Below are 15,475 nucleotides of genomic sequence, written 5' to 3' on the forward strand. Positions count from 1 at the left end.
AAGTCACCCCCTCTTTGGATACTTTAAATCATCCCGTATAGAGATGGGTTTTAAGATATAGTTTACCTCAGGAAATTTTTTTGCACTCGACCAATTAAGAATATGAAAACTAAACTCCCTTCTCCTCATCCCTCAAAAAAGCATGTGCTGAATTCTTAAAGATATGTTGTATGCTCCTCTTCTCCCATTCTGAGTGCAAGGACAGACAAAACTATACATTTTATTTCTTTACCTGCCTGGAAATGAAGAGGCAAGTCACCCGACAATTAAACATTTAAACAAATATTGTCACACACAATTAATTTAGTTCAAATCTTGCATTCTGATAAAAGAATATTCTCAGAATCACTTGAAATGTTATCATTGCCTCCCTTACTCTATGAAGTTGCTCCTGTTGAATGGACTTCAGTAGGATACTTTAGGTGAAACTCAGACTTACGTCTGGTAAACAGACCATCAACCAGCAGTTCTAGATTTAGGAATTGTAAGGAACTTTCACAGCAAATCTTTTCTTCCTACTTAAGAATGAAGTAACAGATATTTTAAAAAGATGAATATTGAAGGAATACCCTGTTTGACTCCAAGTTTGGCTCTCAGGCCTGTAATGTTTTCTTTTGAGCTCATCATTACTATTGTAGATATCACTAGCTAGTGACACAGTAATTCACAGCTGAGTATTTGTGCCACAATCCACCACTTCCTGCTTTCAGAATGTATACCTGTGAGTGAACTGTGTCCCTACCATGTCTTCAACAGAGCACACACGTCCTGGGTTAACATACGACCTTGCCTTCTTCCTGGGGAGTGGGTTTACTGGGAACTCAGTTACAATAATACAATGTGAGCTTCAGCCTAAGGTTCCTCCCTGAGCTTGGTTATTCCTAGAATAGATCATGAAGGAAAGCCCTATCTTTGTTCCCTCTGTCCTCTGAAAACCACCTCCATCGTCTTCATATCCAAGGTGGAGTTAACAAGCCACACCAGCTGCAGTATGTCAGCAGACCCTAGCACCAACTAACGGTGGGTCAAGAGAAGAGTTCTGTCACCGTATTCCAGTACTGATGTCCAAAAGGTCCATACACAATACAGATGGAACATGGGATTCAGAATTAGGACTAGTACAGCTGTTTGTCATAAAGCAATGCTGCACTGTATAAAGCACTGTGCGTTCATTTCAACACTGAAAATTCCCCTTTGCTGCATCTGTGGCTATTGGTTAGTTCTAACATTCCAGTAACTAAAGAAATGAAATGCAAATAAAGTGAAAATGGTGCAAGCACAGAAATGCCCTACATTGTGCATTAGGCCCGTAACTTGTGAAAACTTAAGCACATGCTTAATTATAAGTGCAATTGAGTATTCTGATTGGGAACTAAAAGTTAAGCACATTCGTAAGGTCTTTACAGGATTAGGGCCTTAGTTATGTAATAGTTCCAAAACTACTCTGCCATCTGACATAATGTTTGTCTGTGATTCTTAGAATGATCCTGTTTTTTCTGTTCCCACAGGTTTCACTTTGGCAATTCTTTCACATCTTTTCTGTGCCAGGTGTTCCATGTTTGCAGCTAAACTTCTTACTCATATGATGGTTGCCTGTTTGGGTTCTCAGGTAGGGGGAAAAAAACCTTTGAAGTCTCTGAATTTTGATCAAGTACAGACATTCTTTCTTCTCCCATCTCCCCGTAGTTGCTCCTGAGCGGAGCAGGAGGGTTTGTTTTTTTTTTTAAAGAGAGAATGAGAGAGAGACAGAGTAGCACAAGATATTGCACGTGTGTGTGTGTGAAGTCAGAATTTGTGATATATAACATAAATAAACTGTACTGATAATTAAGTGAAAAATTAGGGGTGATGGAACCAAAATGTCAATGGGGGCTAACACCTCCACTCTGGAAAATACTGTGTGGGCTCCGCCTCTTCATAAAGTCACACACACCCAGGGTGGCGGCAGAGGCAAGCGCAGGATTCTGAGGGGGACCCCCACCTTCCCAGCCTGGAGCTGGTGCCCTCCAATTCTCAGTAGCTCCCCTCGCTCCCCCTCCTAACCCTCCACCCCCCCATTCACAGTGAGCTTCTGCACCCCTTCTTCAGTCAAAATTATATACTTCCAAGCAATGTTAAGCAATACAACTAATAGATGGTTGGAGTATCTATCCTACAGCTGGTAAAGTCGAGTTTTTGGTGGGAGAGTGGGAACATAAAATACTAGCTGAGATGAAACAGTATCTGTGCTAACAACATGGTTTATTGAAATAAATTAGTGGAGTGGAGACAGGAAAAGCACAAATGTTTTAGCGTGTGTATTGTGTATATGTATATATAAAAATGCATATTCCTCTCAAACTAACTTGTAGGAAGCTGTAATTATGCAAGGATAAGAATGCAGAATATTGAGAATATGGGATCTTATTTATTATCAACATTATTACATATCTCTTGGTATGATTTCAAATCAGTACACAGGAACAGCTGTCCTAATTGAATAACCTTAGCTCTTATGCAAAACAAATAGTCACTTTGATATTTCCTAGAGATAAATTCCTGAAGATTGATTAAAGTATCTAAGGGACAGGGCCCTCGTGACACGAATTTAGAAAATTTGTCCAAAGTTGCTAAGGTGGTCTGGATGAATGGGGATGTTTTATTTTTGGTGGCCTAAATTTCTTTTTAATCCAGCAATTGCTATTGAATAGGTATATTTGGTCTTTAGTCTTGTTTGAGTTTTACTCAGTCTTTGGATGGTCTATTGTTAACCCAATTGATTGCAAAAATGCCAGCTTCCTACAGAACCCCTGACCAGCTTATCTAATGCCCCAGTAAAGGATATACATTTTAAACAGAATGATGAATTAATTTCTTTATTGTTAGCAACTAGACTGTGTATTGCACAAAATTATTGAACAAATGTGATCCCTTCTCCTCCTATGGAATTGTGGTATAGTAAAATATGGACTGTCTTTATAATGGAAAAGTTTTCCTTCCAAGTATGTACACAAGAAAAGCATCAAAAAGATAATAAGTATTTAGAAATATTTCTAGTGTACTCAGAGGAGGGAGGCTCCCCAGCCAGCAAACCAGAATCTTTAGCCAGGTTCTTTAGATATTAACATGATCCTGAATAAGTTACATATGATGTAATACATTAATATTTTATTGTAATTTTGCCTTAATAAAAGGTTTAAAACTTTTATTGGACCAACTTCTATCAATAGTTATTTTCTCTTAACAGAATGTGGTCCAATGAAGCATATTCCTTGCCCACCTTGTCTCTCTACTTTTTGGTGGGTTTTTCCAAAGAGCGCTTTCACATATACCTCTTTAGCTGCCTGTTGGCAGGCTTTTGCCCTTAAGAGTGCCTGGTTCAGCAGCTCCATGTTCCTGCATGTTGAACAGAAGAAAGGAAAATTTAAAAAAAAACAAACAGGTGCTTCAGCTGGGCAATAAATACTTTAACAGTTTGGCCTAACGAAGAGAGTACTTCTTAAGGAAATTAGTACAACTTTTGTAATTATGTTCCGTAGTTGAAGAGTTAAGGACTAGCTTTGATATTGAGTTTCCCAGAAAACAAATCAGAAACACTTGTGAAAGAAGACATGTCACCTGAAACCCTAAATAGGATTGCGTTGAGCCTGATAATGCTGTTTGTATTATGTCTGTGACCTGTCTTGGCTCTCTGATTTGGCTTAGCTATTTTCATACAAAATCTTTAGAAACCCATCTTCCATAATTAGAGTTTACTTGGCTATGTTCACCAACCACTCTGACTTTGGCAGCAGTATTTGCACAGGACATAATTTTAGCAACTTTAGATTGAAGACAATATTCAGATGCCTTAAGCAGACAAATTGGGGTTTCTTGTGTCAAAAAAAAATGTAGCAGGAATAGTCAAGCATGGTTATATCCAGTACCTAAAAACAGATGTTTGGTATTCTGACCCACTCATTGCCTCCAAAACTTCTGTTGGAAAATCCTTGGCAAACAGATTTCTTTCTTTCTTAATTTAAAGATAGAATTATTTCAGTTTAAAAAGTTGCTGCATTCTTTTTTCTTTTTCTCTGTCCTTTTTAGAGTTTTGGGAAAGTACTATCTTAAGTTGTTTCTTTTTATCTTGCTGTGACATCATATTGACATACCACAATTATGTGATGTGTGCAGTCTAGTACTGTATGTCAGATGATAATTGCTGATGTTTTGTCACAACATCTCCACTTGTCTGTCATTGATGGGGAGAGCTGGATGGGAAATGGCTTTCCCATCCCATGAAATTTCCAACTCCTTTCCCCCCCCCCCCAATCTGTCCTAAATCAGGACCAAAAAACAGTCTCACATTTTTACAGAATGATAATCCAAAAATGTTTTTGGATCAAGTCAACTGGAACATTTTATTTTCAAAATTTTGAAAGATTTTGTTTGTTTTGGCCTGTAATGGATCAGTAACTGATGAATGACAGGAAACAAAGGGTAGAAATAAATGGTCAATTTTCACAGTGAAGAGAGGTAAATAGTGAGGTCGCCCATGAATTAGTATTGGGACCAGTGCCGTTCAACATATTCATAAATGATATGGAAAAACAGTGAGGTGGCAAAGCTTGCAGATGATACAAAATTATTCAAGATAGTTAAGTCCAAAGCTGACTGTGAAGAGTTATAAGGGGATCTACGAAACTGGATGTCTGGGCAAGATGAAATTCAATATTGATAAATGCAAAGTAATGCACATTGTAAAACATAATCTCAACTATACATACAAAATGATGGGGGTATAAAATAGCTATTGCCACTCAAGAAAGATCTTGGAGTCATTGTGGCTAGTTCTCTGCTTAATGTGCAGCAACAGTCAAAAACATTTGGAAAGGGATAGATAGTAAGAAAGAAAACATCATCATACCACTATATAAATGTGTGGTACACCCACACCTTGAATACTACCTGCAGTTGTGGTTGCCCCATCACAAAAAAGATATATTAGAATTGGCAAAAGTACAGAGAAGGACAATAAAACTGAGTAGGGGTATGGAACAGCTTCCATATGGGGAGAGATTAAAAATGACCCACCTTGATTATCATACACATTGTGAAGAGAGTGGTCACTTTGGATGGGCTATTACCAGCAGGAGAGTGAGTTGGGGGGGGGGGGGGGGAGGGTGAGAAAACCTGGATTTGTGCTGGAAATGGCCCAACTTGATGATCACTTTAGATAAGCTATTACCAGCAGGACAGTGGGGTGGGAGCGGGTATTGTTTAATGGTCTCTGTGTGTATATAATGTCTTCTGCAGTTTCCACGGTATGCATCCGATGAAGTGAGCTGTAGCTCACGAAAGCTCATGCTCAGATAAATTGGTTAGTCTCTAAGGTGCCACAAGTACTCCTTTTCTTTTTGCAAAGACAGACTAACACGGCTGTTACTCTGAAACCATTAAAAATACTGATACTGTTCAGTTTACAAAAGAGATGACGAAGGGAGGATATGACAGAGGTCTATAAAATCATGAATGGTGTGGAGAAAGTGAATAAGGAAGTGTTTATTTACCCCTTCCCATAACATAAGAACCAGGGGTCAGCCAATGAAAGTAATGTTTCAAGCAAACATCAGGAAGTATTACTTCACACAACACTCAGTTAACCTATGGAATTCATTGCCAGAGGATGTTGTGAAGGCCAAAAATATAACTGGTTTCAAAAAAGCATTAGAAAATTTCACGGAGGATAGGTCCATCAATGACTATTAGCCAAGATGGTCAGGAATGCAGCCCCATGCTGTGGGTGTTCCTAAACCTCTGACTGCTGGAGCTGGATGGTGGGATAGCGCACTCGATACGTTGCCCTCTTTTCTTCACTCTCTCTGAAGCATCTGTCACCAGCCACTGTCAGAAGAGAGGATATTGGGCTAGATGGACCACTGATCTGACCCAGTATGGCCATTCTTGTATTCTTGTATAATTGTTTTAAATATAAATTAACGAAAATTTTGAAACATAGTCATTTTGATCCAAAAAATGCAACTTTGGTTGGAAAGTGTCAAAATGGGATGTTTCCACAATTTTTAAAAAAAAAAATTTTTTTTTAATCTGGAGATTTGTTGAAACTGTTCCTTTTCTGCAGATTGTTTCGGTTTATAGAAATCTGCATTTTCTATTGAAAAATGTTTCAGAAAATTTCTGACCAGCTCTACTTTTGAGCTTTTCCTCTGGATAAAGATCAGAGGCAGTTCTTATGCTAACAAAGATCTCAGAAGTTAAGACCCATATATCCCTCTTCCTAGCAGAAGGTCAGCAGCCAATAGATGATACCTGTGATGTTAGTTCAACTTCTCTCACATCTTTGTTGTCTTCTAATGTATTTAAGCATTTTGGGGAGGAAGATGAGGTTGTGAACTGCATTTGTTTTCTTTCTTCATTTTTTTGGTCTTTTCCCGTAATCAGCCTCAGAACAGGCAAGTTAATACATGTATGGAAAACTAATATGAAACACATATACCCAGTGGAAGGGTAAAAGGCGGGAAGCAATAATGGAGAAAGACTTACAGAAAATAGTGGATGGCAAATTAGAAGGTTTGCAAGACCATATGGCAGTGTAAGAAGTCCGTGCTGCCAATGTAAAGGCATAACTTTGTGGAGTAGGGAGGTAATAATCTATGTTCAAATGTTTGTGGTGCCTGGAATATTGTATTCAGTTTTTGGCACCACTTCAGAAGAACTTCGAAGTTGAGGGAATACAAAGAAGAGCCAGAAAAATGATGGGACAGCCATTTTGTTGCTTGATACGAACTTCTATATGTGGTGGTTTCCTCCCCTGAACGCTTGCTACCATTCTGTTAACCTTGCTATCTAATTTGAGTCATTTTCAAAATGTGAAAATCCAGGAATGTTCTAAAATGTATTTAGCAAGTATCAAGCTTCTTTTCCTGTTCACCCCCTCAATCCATAACGGGGTCTCCAGCTGCCCTTTCCACTGTGTTGGGGGCTCTGTGGACCAGCTGTAAAGCTGCCAGTAAGGGTGGGGTGTAAGCATTAGAAGAAAGGCCTGTTCTGCAGGGGCAGCTGCTCAAGCATTTAGCTACTGCTTAGGCAGGAAGGAGGAGCCAGCTGGAGAGCAGCCATTCAGAAGGAGAAAGTGTTTCCGGAGCACTGGGAAAGATGGCGGGAGCTGATCAGTAGGAGCCAGCTGAATTTTTCAGCTGTTGAGCAGCTGAAAGGATATTGACACCCACTCAGTTGTGCTGCCATAAGCAGACAGATGGTCTGCCTGTCGGGTAGGACTGGCCCTGGTTGTGGGGGAATAGAGTTATGATGAAAGATTTTTAAAAACTATATATGTATACCTTAGCTAGGTGAGAACTAATGAGGGATGTAACATAAGCTACAAATATTTAAACGGTATACATATCATTGGAAGTTTATTAGGTAACCTAGACCTTTGATTTTTGCTGACTAATGAGCCTGTATGATGGGAGCTCATTTTAAGAAACAAATGAATGTTTGAACAGTTATTGTGTAAAAAGTCAATGCTAAAATGTTCCTTGTATTTATATTGAACATTTATCAGAACATTGGTATTTTTTATCCTTTTAACCTTGAAACAGTAACTAATAGAGGCATTTGGGAGAACAGCTAGTAAAGCTTGCATCGTGCCAACTGGACAGAAAAAAGCTGTAAGTGGCTAGCTTATCTCAGACTATGTATCTGAGTGCAAGCTTTGAGAGACAAGCGTGAAGTATCTTTATCTTGGACTTAGGTTGCTTGCGTTGTGGTCGCATGTGTTTAGGAAAGGTTTAGATTAATGGTAAAAGGACTTTACATTTTTACATAATGGTATCCTCTATAATCCAGTTTCAGCTGTAACTCTCTAAAATGAAATTGGCACTAACTGTTTAGGTATATGCATTCATATTTTGAGTATCTTGCATTCATACCCAGATATAGTATTCTAGTCATCATGGAACAAAAGTAATGATTCAGGAAAGAATATATTTTGGGACTTTGCAGGACTGTGGCAATACATCACCCCGGATGTTAAAATTAGGATTCCAGTGATCTTTGTATATATTTCAATTGAGATGCATTAACTATGGCAAACTGTAGGTGGCAGTCAAATCTTTTCACCAAAACTGCTGATTAAACTTTCACTGCCAACACTGTACCAGTTCATGGTTGAAAATAATAATTCATTGTCTTGAACAGTGGCTCTCAAGCTATGTTCAACAGAATTCTTCCAGGGTGGCCTCCTTCTAGTGTAATAATGAAGCCTTTGCAAGTCTTTGAGCAGTGATGTTTCTGCATGTAGCAGATCAAGTTTATGGGAGTTAGTCCATCTCAGTTGAAAGATATATAAACCAAGATCTTTCCAATACTTGTTTTTTTGCATCCAGGCTGACATATAATAGCACGATTTCAGTTTCTGAAACACATTATTTCTTGAATCCTTAGTTTGTACTAATGAGTTTATTTTCATTTGTTTCCTTAACATTGTCCTAATATTATTATTTCATGTAACAAATCCATATATGTACAGGATGTAAAGATTCGGGATTTATATTTGGGGAGGCTGGGAGTGGAGCTAATTCAGGAGAAGATGTACGTATTTTGATAAGTGGTTCCAAATATGAATAAGATTGGGGACCCCTGTTCTATTAGTCCACTCCTCCTAATCAATAAAATACCTCTTTGAAAAGGTAAAGGAAAAACTTTTGGAAAAGAGACACTCATAACACAGCAGCATCGTTCACTTAGTCTTACCAATAATAGTAATTATAATCACTTAAACCACTGGGCTAAATTCACCCTGATATAACTCTATTGACTTCAGTGGAGGCTCACCAGGAAGAGAGAGGCCCACTGTGTTAAACCCTTAAGTTATTAAATCTCAGAGGAAATAAGTTTTTTCTTTGATTGTCATTTATTTGTGATTTTTCTTCTTAAATTGCTTTTCTAAAATAACCCGAGTTAGAGATGGAATTTTTCAACATTTTAGTTTAAGATAAGACTAAAATTTCTTACAATTCACTATTTGTCTGCCTTCTTGTTGTAGTTGTGTTGGTCCCAGGATATTAGAGAGGCAAGGTTGGTGAGGTAATACCTTTTATTGGACCAACTTCTGTTGTCGAGAAAAGCTTTTGAGCTCACACAGACCTCTTCTTCATATCTGTGTAAGCTTAAAAACTTGTCTCTCTCTCCAGCAGAAGTTGGTCCAATAAAAAGTACTACCTCATGCTCCTTGTCGCTAATCCATGATTTGGTAGAATTGTTTGTTTATTCTTGGGATTTGACTAGTTTTGGAGGGTGCTAGAGGAATTACCTCCCTTAGATCTAACAGAATTCTTAATGCTGCACTGTGAATTTTAAGAAGCATACAGGAGCCTAATGTGGATGACCATGGTGGCAGGGAGTCACATGGAAGCAGGGGAAGTTGTCTGAGATTCCTGAGGGGGAAAGAGGCGCATTGGACAGTCTGGGAGTGAGCAGGAGGGAGAGAGCCAAAAGACGAAATGAGGGAACATGGACTGGGGCGTGGAAGGGAAGAAGTCACATAATGAGGCTGGGGTTTAATCCTGCAGAGCTGGAAAGCTTTACCATTGTCCTTTTGTGACCCTGAAGTTCTACAGGGAATCCTGCCACTAAACAATCTTTGATCTTGAAAAAATAAACACATCATAACATAAGGAAATTCTCCATTTCCCTTCATCCTGCTGCATCCCCCAACCCAAAACAAATTAATCTGGAGTTATGGTTGTAAATATCTACCAGTTATTTGCAGGGTAGGTAGGAGGGAGATGTATAAAAAAATATTGAAGATTTCTGAACACACACGTTTAGCTTGGAAACTGAAAGTTAATACTGCACTTTAAAAAAATGTTATGCAACCTCAGCACTGCTGCTATTTTACCAGTTAAACGGAAGTGCAGCTATTTTTCCATTGTTCCATTCTTTAAGGCCATAGTGTTTTCATTTCTGTTGGGGTTAATTCCAAAATGTAACCTTTCTGCCAGATGGTTAACAGTAGCAAAAAGAGCTGGATTCAGTATGTCTTAAGAAACTCAACCCATTAGAGCACCCACCCAGACCCCGGGGAAAACTGAACACACCCTCCATGGATACCCTTTCCCACTTGCAAGCATTCTGAGGCTGCGTACAGTCAAGGAAATCTTTGTTAGCGTGAAGAGTCATAACCTTGGGAAAACACATCAACAGAATATATATGCAAGTAAAGAGTAAAATACCTATCCTCTTCATAACTTTGGCAGTAGTCTAACTCCCTTCCCACCTGCCACTTAGAATGTTGTACAGACAGTAATCCCTTGGTCTTACCATCTCACCCATCCACCTAACCTCCTCTCGTGATTTGGATCAAAAAGTAGTAGCCCAAGGGTGTCTTTGCAGGTCTATCTCCCTGCCCAAGGGAGCTCCATGCCGGGTCCTGTCTGGAGGCACTGTCACCTAACCCAGTTTAGTAATTCAAATGTATTAAGGAGCAGGGTAGACTGGGCCTCTCCAGAGTCACTAAGCTCTGCTGTTGTCTTCTGCACTGTCTCTTGCCATAAAATTCTCTGTGATGGCTCTTACAGCAAAGTTCTCAGTCTGCATTGCGTCTTGCTGTGAAGTCCCACAGGAGGGGAGCCAAGAGCACTAAGGCAGACCCTTGAGCAGAGTCCTGCCTCTTAGAAACGAGCTTTTGGCCGCAAGGTAAGGCTTCTTTACCTTCTCTGAGCCTTGCTGGGAGCCTATTACCTTTCTAAATCTAAATTTATTTATCGTTATGGTGACTTCCCAAATGTTTCTAAAGAAATAATGGGTAGGTAGTCTATGCAAATGAAGCTCTCAATGGCAACACTATATGATGAGATTTAGCATAAACCTGAAGCACTTTGGGACTATGGACCTTTAAGGACAAGAGCCAAACCTAAATAACAGATAGCTTACATGTAATTACAGAGGGAGCTCTGTCAGAGACTGGGTCATGGGCAGTCATGCCTAGTGGCTGGAGCAGGAGTCAGGAGCCAGGAACAGGAGGCCAGATGTCAGAGCCAAAGTCAGGAATTGGAGCTGAGAGTCAGAGCCTAGTTACCTGGAGAATATCTGAGGCAAGACTGTCTCTGAGGCAGGGCTGGGCCCAAGTCTGGAACAAGGCAGGAACAGAACTAGAACAAGGCAAGAGCAATCACAGCCCATGGGCAAATATTGAGCAGCCACCAAACTGCTGCTGTGCCTAAGAGCTGATCTGCTGATTCTTCCCACCAGTCAGGTTGTGTAGCCCAGTGCTTCTCAAGTTATCTGATGTTGGGGACCAGCAATTTTTTTTTCCAATGTGCGCGCAGACCGGCAGCTGATGGCTCGCGGACCAGCACCAGTCAGTTGACCACCACTTTGGGTAGCACTGGTGTAGCCAACTATCTGCCAGCTGTACCTGTTAGATAGCTTGGAGACTGGCTCTGCTGCAGGCCCTGATTCCTGATAGTCAGGTCTAGGTCAGGAAAAATGGTGCTGGTGAAGTATCTCTGTTACTTTTACATCATTCCGTACAAGAAGGGGGAATTCATGCACTTAACTCTGGCTGAGTGATCCGGCTGGTAATGAAGAGAACTGTTTCAGATATTCTAACTAGACTATCCCTAACAATATACATTTTTTCATCAACTAACATGTTATTTGTATATCGGCTAACATATTTATTTACTTAATTATTTATTTATATTCCTGATGACTTGCCACCCTTCTAATGCCTACGTATCACTGTTTTTGCCACTGTTAGGAATGATACTCACTCCTTACCTTGTTTGGTCCCCATTTCAGTTACGAAACATAATGTAACATCAGAGCAGAACCTGTTGGTATCTCCTGCTTGTCTCCTACTGATTGTCAAAATTTTTGGATGTATGAACAACGCCATACCATGTGTTTATGATGTCACTCTGTACTCCCACATCTCTCGCTTTTTCACAATACCCTATCCTCCTTGATGGTGTCAAGGATAGTCTGTTTATCACTGCAAAGCACAACTGCTTGAGATTTATTGCCTTGCAGCTCATTTCTGTTATAAATGTTTGGGGGGCCACATGTGAAAGGACATAGACAGCAGCATTCCCAAGTTGTCTGACTTTGCCTCACTGTAAAGCAGGGAGTGCTGCCATCTCTAAACACTTGTTGGGTATGTCTCTCGTGTTGACATACCTGTGCTGGCTTTTATCTAGCTAGCTTTGGAACAGGAGTGGGTAAGTCAACACAACACCTGTATCTGAGCATTCTGTATAGCCCGCTGGAACTCTGGGTAATTAATTACTTTAGCACATTCTGAAGCCCACATAGCTTCACTGCTCCAGTACCTGAGCTAGCTAGATGAAAGCTAGCTTGTGTATGTCTACATGTACTGCAATCGCATCCCATGATTGCAGCGTAGACATACCCTCAGACACTGCCAGTAGCATCACACCCACATTGCTCACCTTTCCCTCCTGTTCACTGGAGCCTACCTCCTCTCTTCTCCCTCCATTCTGTGCTAGCCACTGCAACCCTGCCTTGTGCCATCCCCGTCTAGATGTGAGCTTAGGTGCCTCCATTGCTGCTTCCATTTGGCAAATTTCCCATTCCCCATTTGTCCACTGAAGACTTTCCTCAACCTCCACCCCAGTGCCTTGGTGGAAAGAAATGGAGACCCTCTCCCGCTGTTCCCCACCCTGATTACTCTTCTCTCACTTATAAATTCTATGTCTGACAACACCTACATCATCCATCTGGCTTCATGGAATTTGATAAAGGGTACAACTGAGGGAAGAATTGAATGCTGCATGTTTGATAAAGCAGATGCTGTCCTAAACAAGAGATACAATTTGCAGCCAGAAGTGGTGGAGTAACATATTCATAAAGACCAAACTACTCATTGCTGTAATTAAGTTTGTGTAGATAAATTTGTGACCGCAGCAGTTCTATCTGGAGGTAGCAGTTGAGTTTTACTTTTTGGTAGTTGTAATTTCTTTGTTTGTTTGTTTTTTTGCCTGATCTTGCAAAAGAGATATTAATCAAAACTGCTATTTTAAAATCATTTAAAAAATTTATTTCATTTTGTAAATAAGAAATAATGTAAACAAGTCATATAATACACAGGCCATGAAAGAGATTGATTTTTGTTTTATTTCCTATGAGCACATAACATACCTGCTTTATCTCCCCAGAGGAAATAAAACAAAAATTGCATGAAAAATATTTAAATGAATAAAACCATGAACATGTGAGGAACAGTGGGGAGGGGTGTGGGGGGGAAATAAACATGGGGAAATAGTTTTACTTTGTGTAATGACCCATCCACTCCCAGTCTTTATTCAAGCCTAAGTTAATTTTGTCCAGTTTGCAATTTAATTCCAATTCAGCAGTCTCTCGTTGGAGTCTGTTTTTGAAGTCTTTTTGTTGAAGAATTGCCAGTTTTAGGTCTGTAATCGAGTGAGCAAAGAGATTAAAGTGTTCTCCGACTGGTTTTTGAATGTTATAATTCTTGACGTCTGATTTGTGTCCATTTATTCTTTTATGTAGAGACTGTCCGGTTTGGCCAATGTACATGGCAGAGGGGCATTGCTGGCACATGATGGCATATATCACATTGGTAGATGTGCAGGTGAATGAGCCTCTGATAGTGTGGCTGATGTGATTAGGCCCTATGATGGTGTCCCCGAATAGATATGTGGACACAGTTGGTAACGGGCTTTGTTGAAAGGATAGGTTCCTGGGTTAGTGGTTCTGTTGTGTGGTGTGCGGTTGCTGGTGCGTATTTGCTTCAGGTTGGGGGGCTGTCTGTAAGCAAGGACTGGCCTATCTCCCAAGATCTGTGAGAGTGCTGGGTCGTCCTTCAGGATAGGTTGTAGATCCTTGATGATGCGTTGGAGAGGTTTTAGTTGGGGGCTGTAGGTGATGGCTAGTGGTGTTCTGTTATTTTCTTTGTTGGGCCTGTCCTGTAGTAGGTAACTTCTGGGTACTCTTCTGGCTCTGTCAATCTGTTTCTTCAACTGTGTCCATGTATCTATTCAGGGGACACCATCATACGGCAAAATAATATCAGCCACACTGTCAGAGGCTCATTCACGTGCACATCTACCAATGTGATATGTGCCAGCAATGCCTCTCTGCCATGTACATTGGCCAAACCGGACAGTCTCTACGTAAAAGAATAAATGGACACAAATCAGACTTCAAGAATTATAACATTCAAAAACCAGTCGGAGAACACTTCAATCTCTTTGGTCATCAATTACAGTCCTAAAAGTGGCAATTCTTCAATAAAAAAACTTCAGAAACAAACTCCAACGAGAAACTGCTGAATTGGAATTAATTTGCAAACTAGACACCATTAAATAAGGCTTGAATAAAGACTGGGAGTGGATAGGTCATTAAACAAAGTAAAACTATTTACCCATGTTTGGTTTTTCCCCCCTACTGTTCCTCACACGTTCTTGTCAACTGCTGGAAATGGCCCACCTTGATTATCACTACAAAAGGTTTTTTCTCTCCTGCTGGTAATAGCTCACCTTACCTGATCGCTCTTGTTACAGTGCGTATGGTAACACCCATTGTTTCATGTTCTCTGGGTATATAAAATCCCCCTCCTGTATTTTCCATTGCATGCATCCGATGAAGTGAGCTGTAGCTCACAAAAGCTTATGCTCAAATAAATTTGTTAGTCCTCAAGGTGCCACAAGTACTCCTTTTCATTTGGGAAAGGAGGATCATATAAAGGAAGGATGGGGTCCACCTATACCAAAATGGAACCATACTTCTGGCATGTAAAATTAAAAAGGTCATGAAGGAGTTTTTAATCTAAGGACTAGGGGAAAGCTGACAGGTGTGGAGGAGCACACATTTTGGACAGGAACATCCCTTGGGAAGGATTTATTAAAAGGGATACTCTATATCCTACTAAACAGGAGAGGATAGAAGTTGACAAAGGTATGAACTGAAGAGAAACAGTCAAATGAAAGAGTTCCATTCAGTTACATCACATGAAGGCAGACATCTAAATATTGGCAGATTTTATAAGTGTTTGTATACAAATGCAAGAAGTCTAAATGCAAATATGGGTGACTTTGAGTCCCTGGTATTAAATGAGGATATTGATGCAATAGCCATCACAGAAACTTAGTGGAACCATGATAATCAATCAGACAGTAATATCCGAGTACGTCATGCTGGTGGGGGAGTGGTATATATGTGAAAGAAAGCGGAGTCAAACATAGAAAGCATAGAAAACATCTTTAATTAAACTGTATCATACAATCTTTATGGGTAAAAATATCTTCCTTCAATAGTAAGAGTGTAGCAGTTGGATTATACTACTCACCATCCAACTAGGATAGTGATGTGAGTATGTAATGCCCGGGGAGATTAGAAAGGCCACAAGAACAGAAAACCCAATAATAATGGGGGATTTCAACTATCCCCATATTATGGGTAAATGTCACCTCAAGATGGGATTCAGAGAAAATTTCTAGACATCATTAAT

At 40.0% G+C, this 15,475-nt stretch overlaps 1 protein-coding gene across 4 annotated transcripts in view; it reads left to right on the plus strand.

Annotated features, from left to right (window-relative positions):
- Positions 1 to 15,475, plus strand: part of ADGRV1 (adhesion G protein-coupled receptor V1) — a 412,710-nt gene that overhangs the window by 192,734 nt on the left and 204,501 nt on the right. For all 4 annotated transcript variants that reach the window (XM_073344461.1, XM_073344462.1, XM_073344463.1 and 1 more), the window contains one exon: positions 1,509 to 1,609. In XM_073344461.1, coding sequence (XP_073200562.1) covers positions 1,509 to 1,609 — 101 coding nt within the window. The remainder of the gene's footprint in view (positions 1 to 1,508; positions 1,610 to 15,475) is intronic.

The sequence above is a fragment of the Lepidochelys kempii genome, chromosome 5 (assembly GCF_965140265.1).
Source record: "Lepidochelys kempii isolate rLepKem1 chromosome 5, rLepKem1.hap2, whole genome shotgun sequence".
In the NCBI taxonomy this organism is placed as follows: domain Eukaryota; kingdom Metazoa; phylum Chordata; order Testudines; family Cheloniidae; genus Lepidochelys; species Lepidochelys kempii.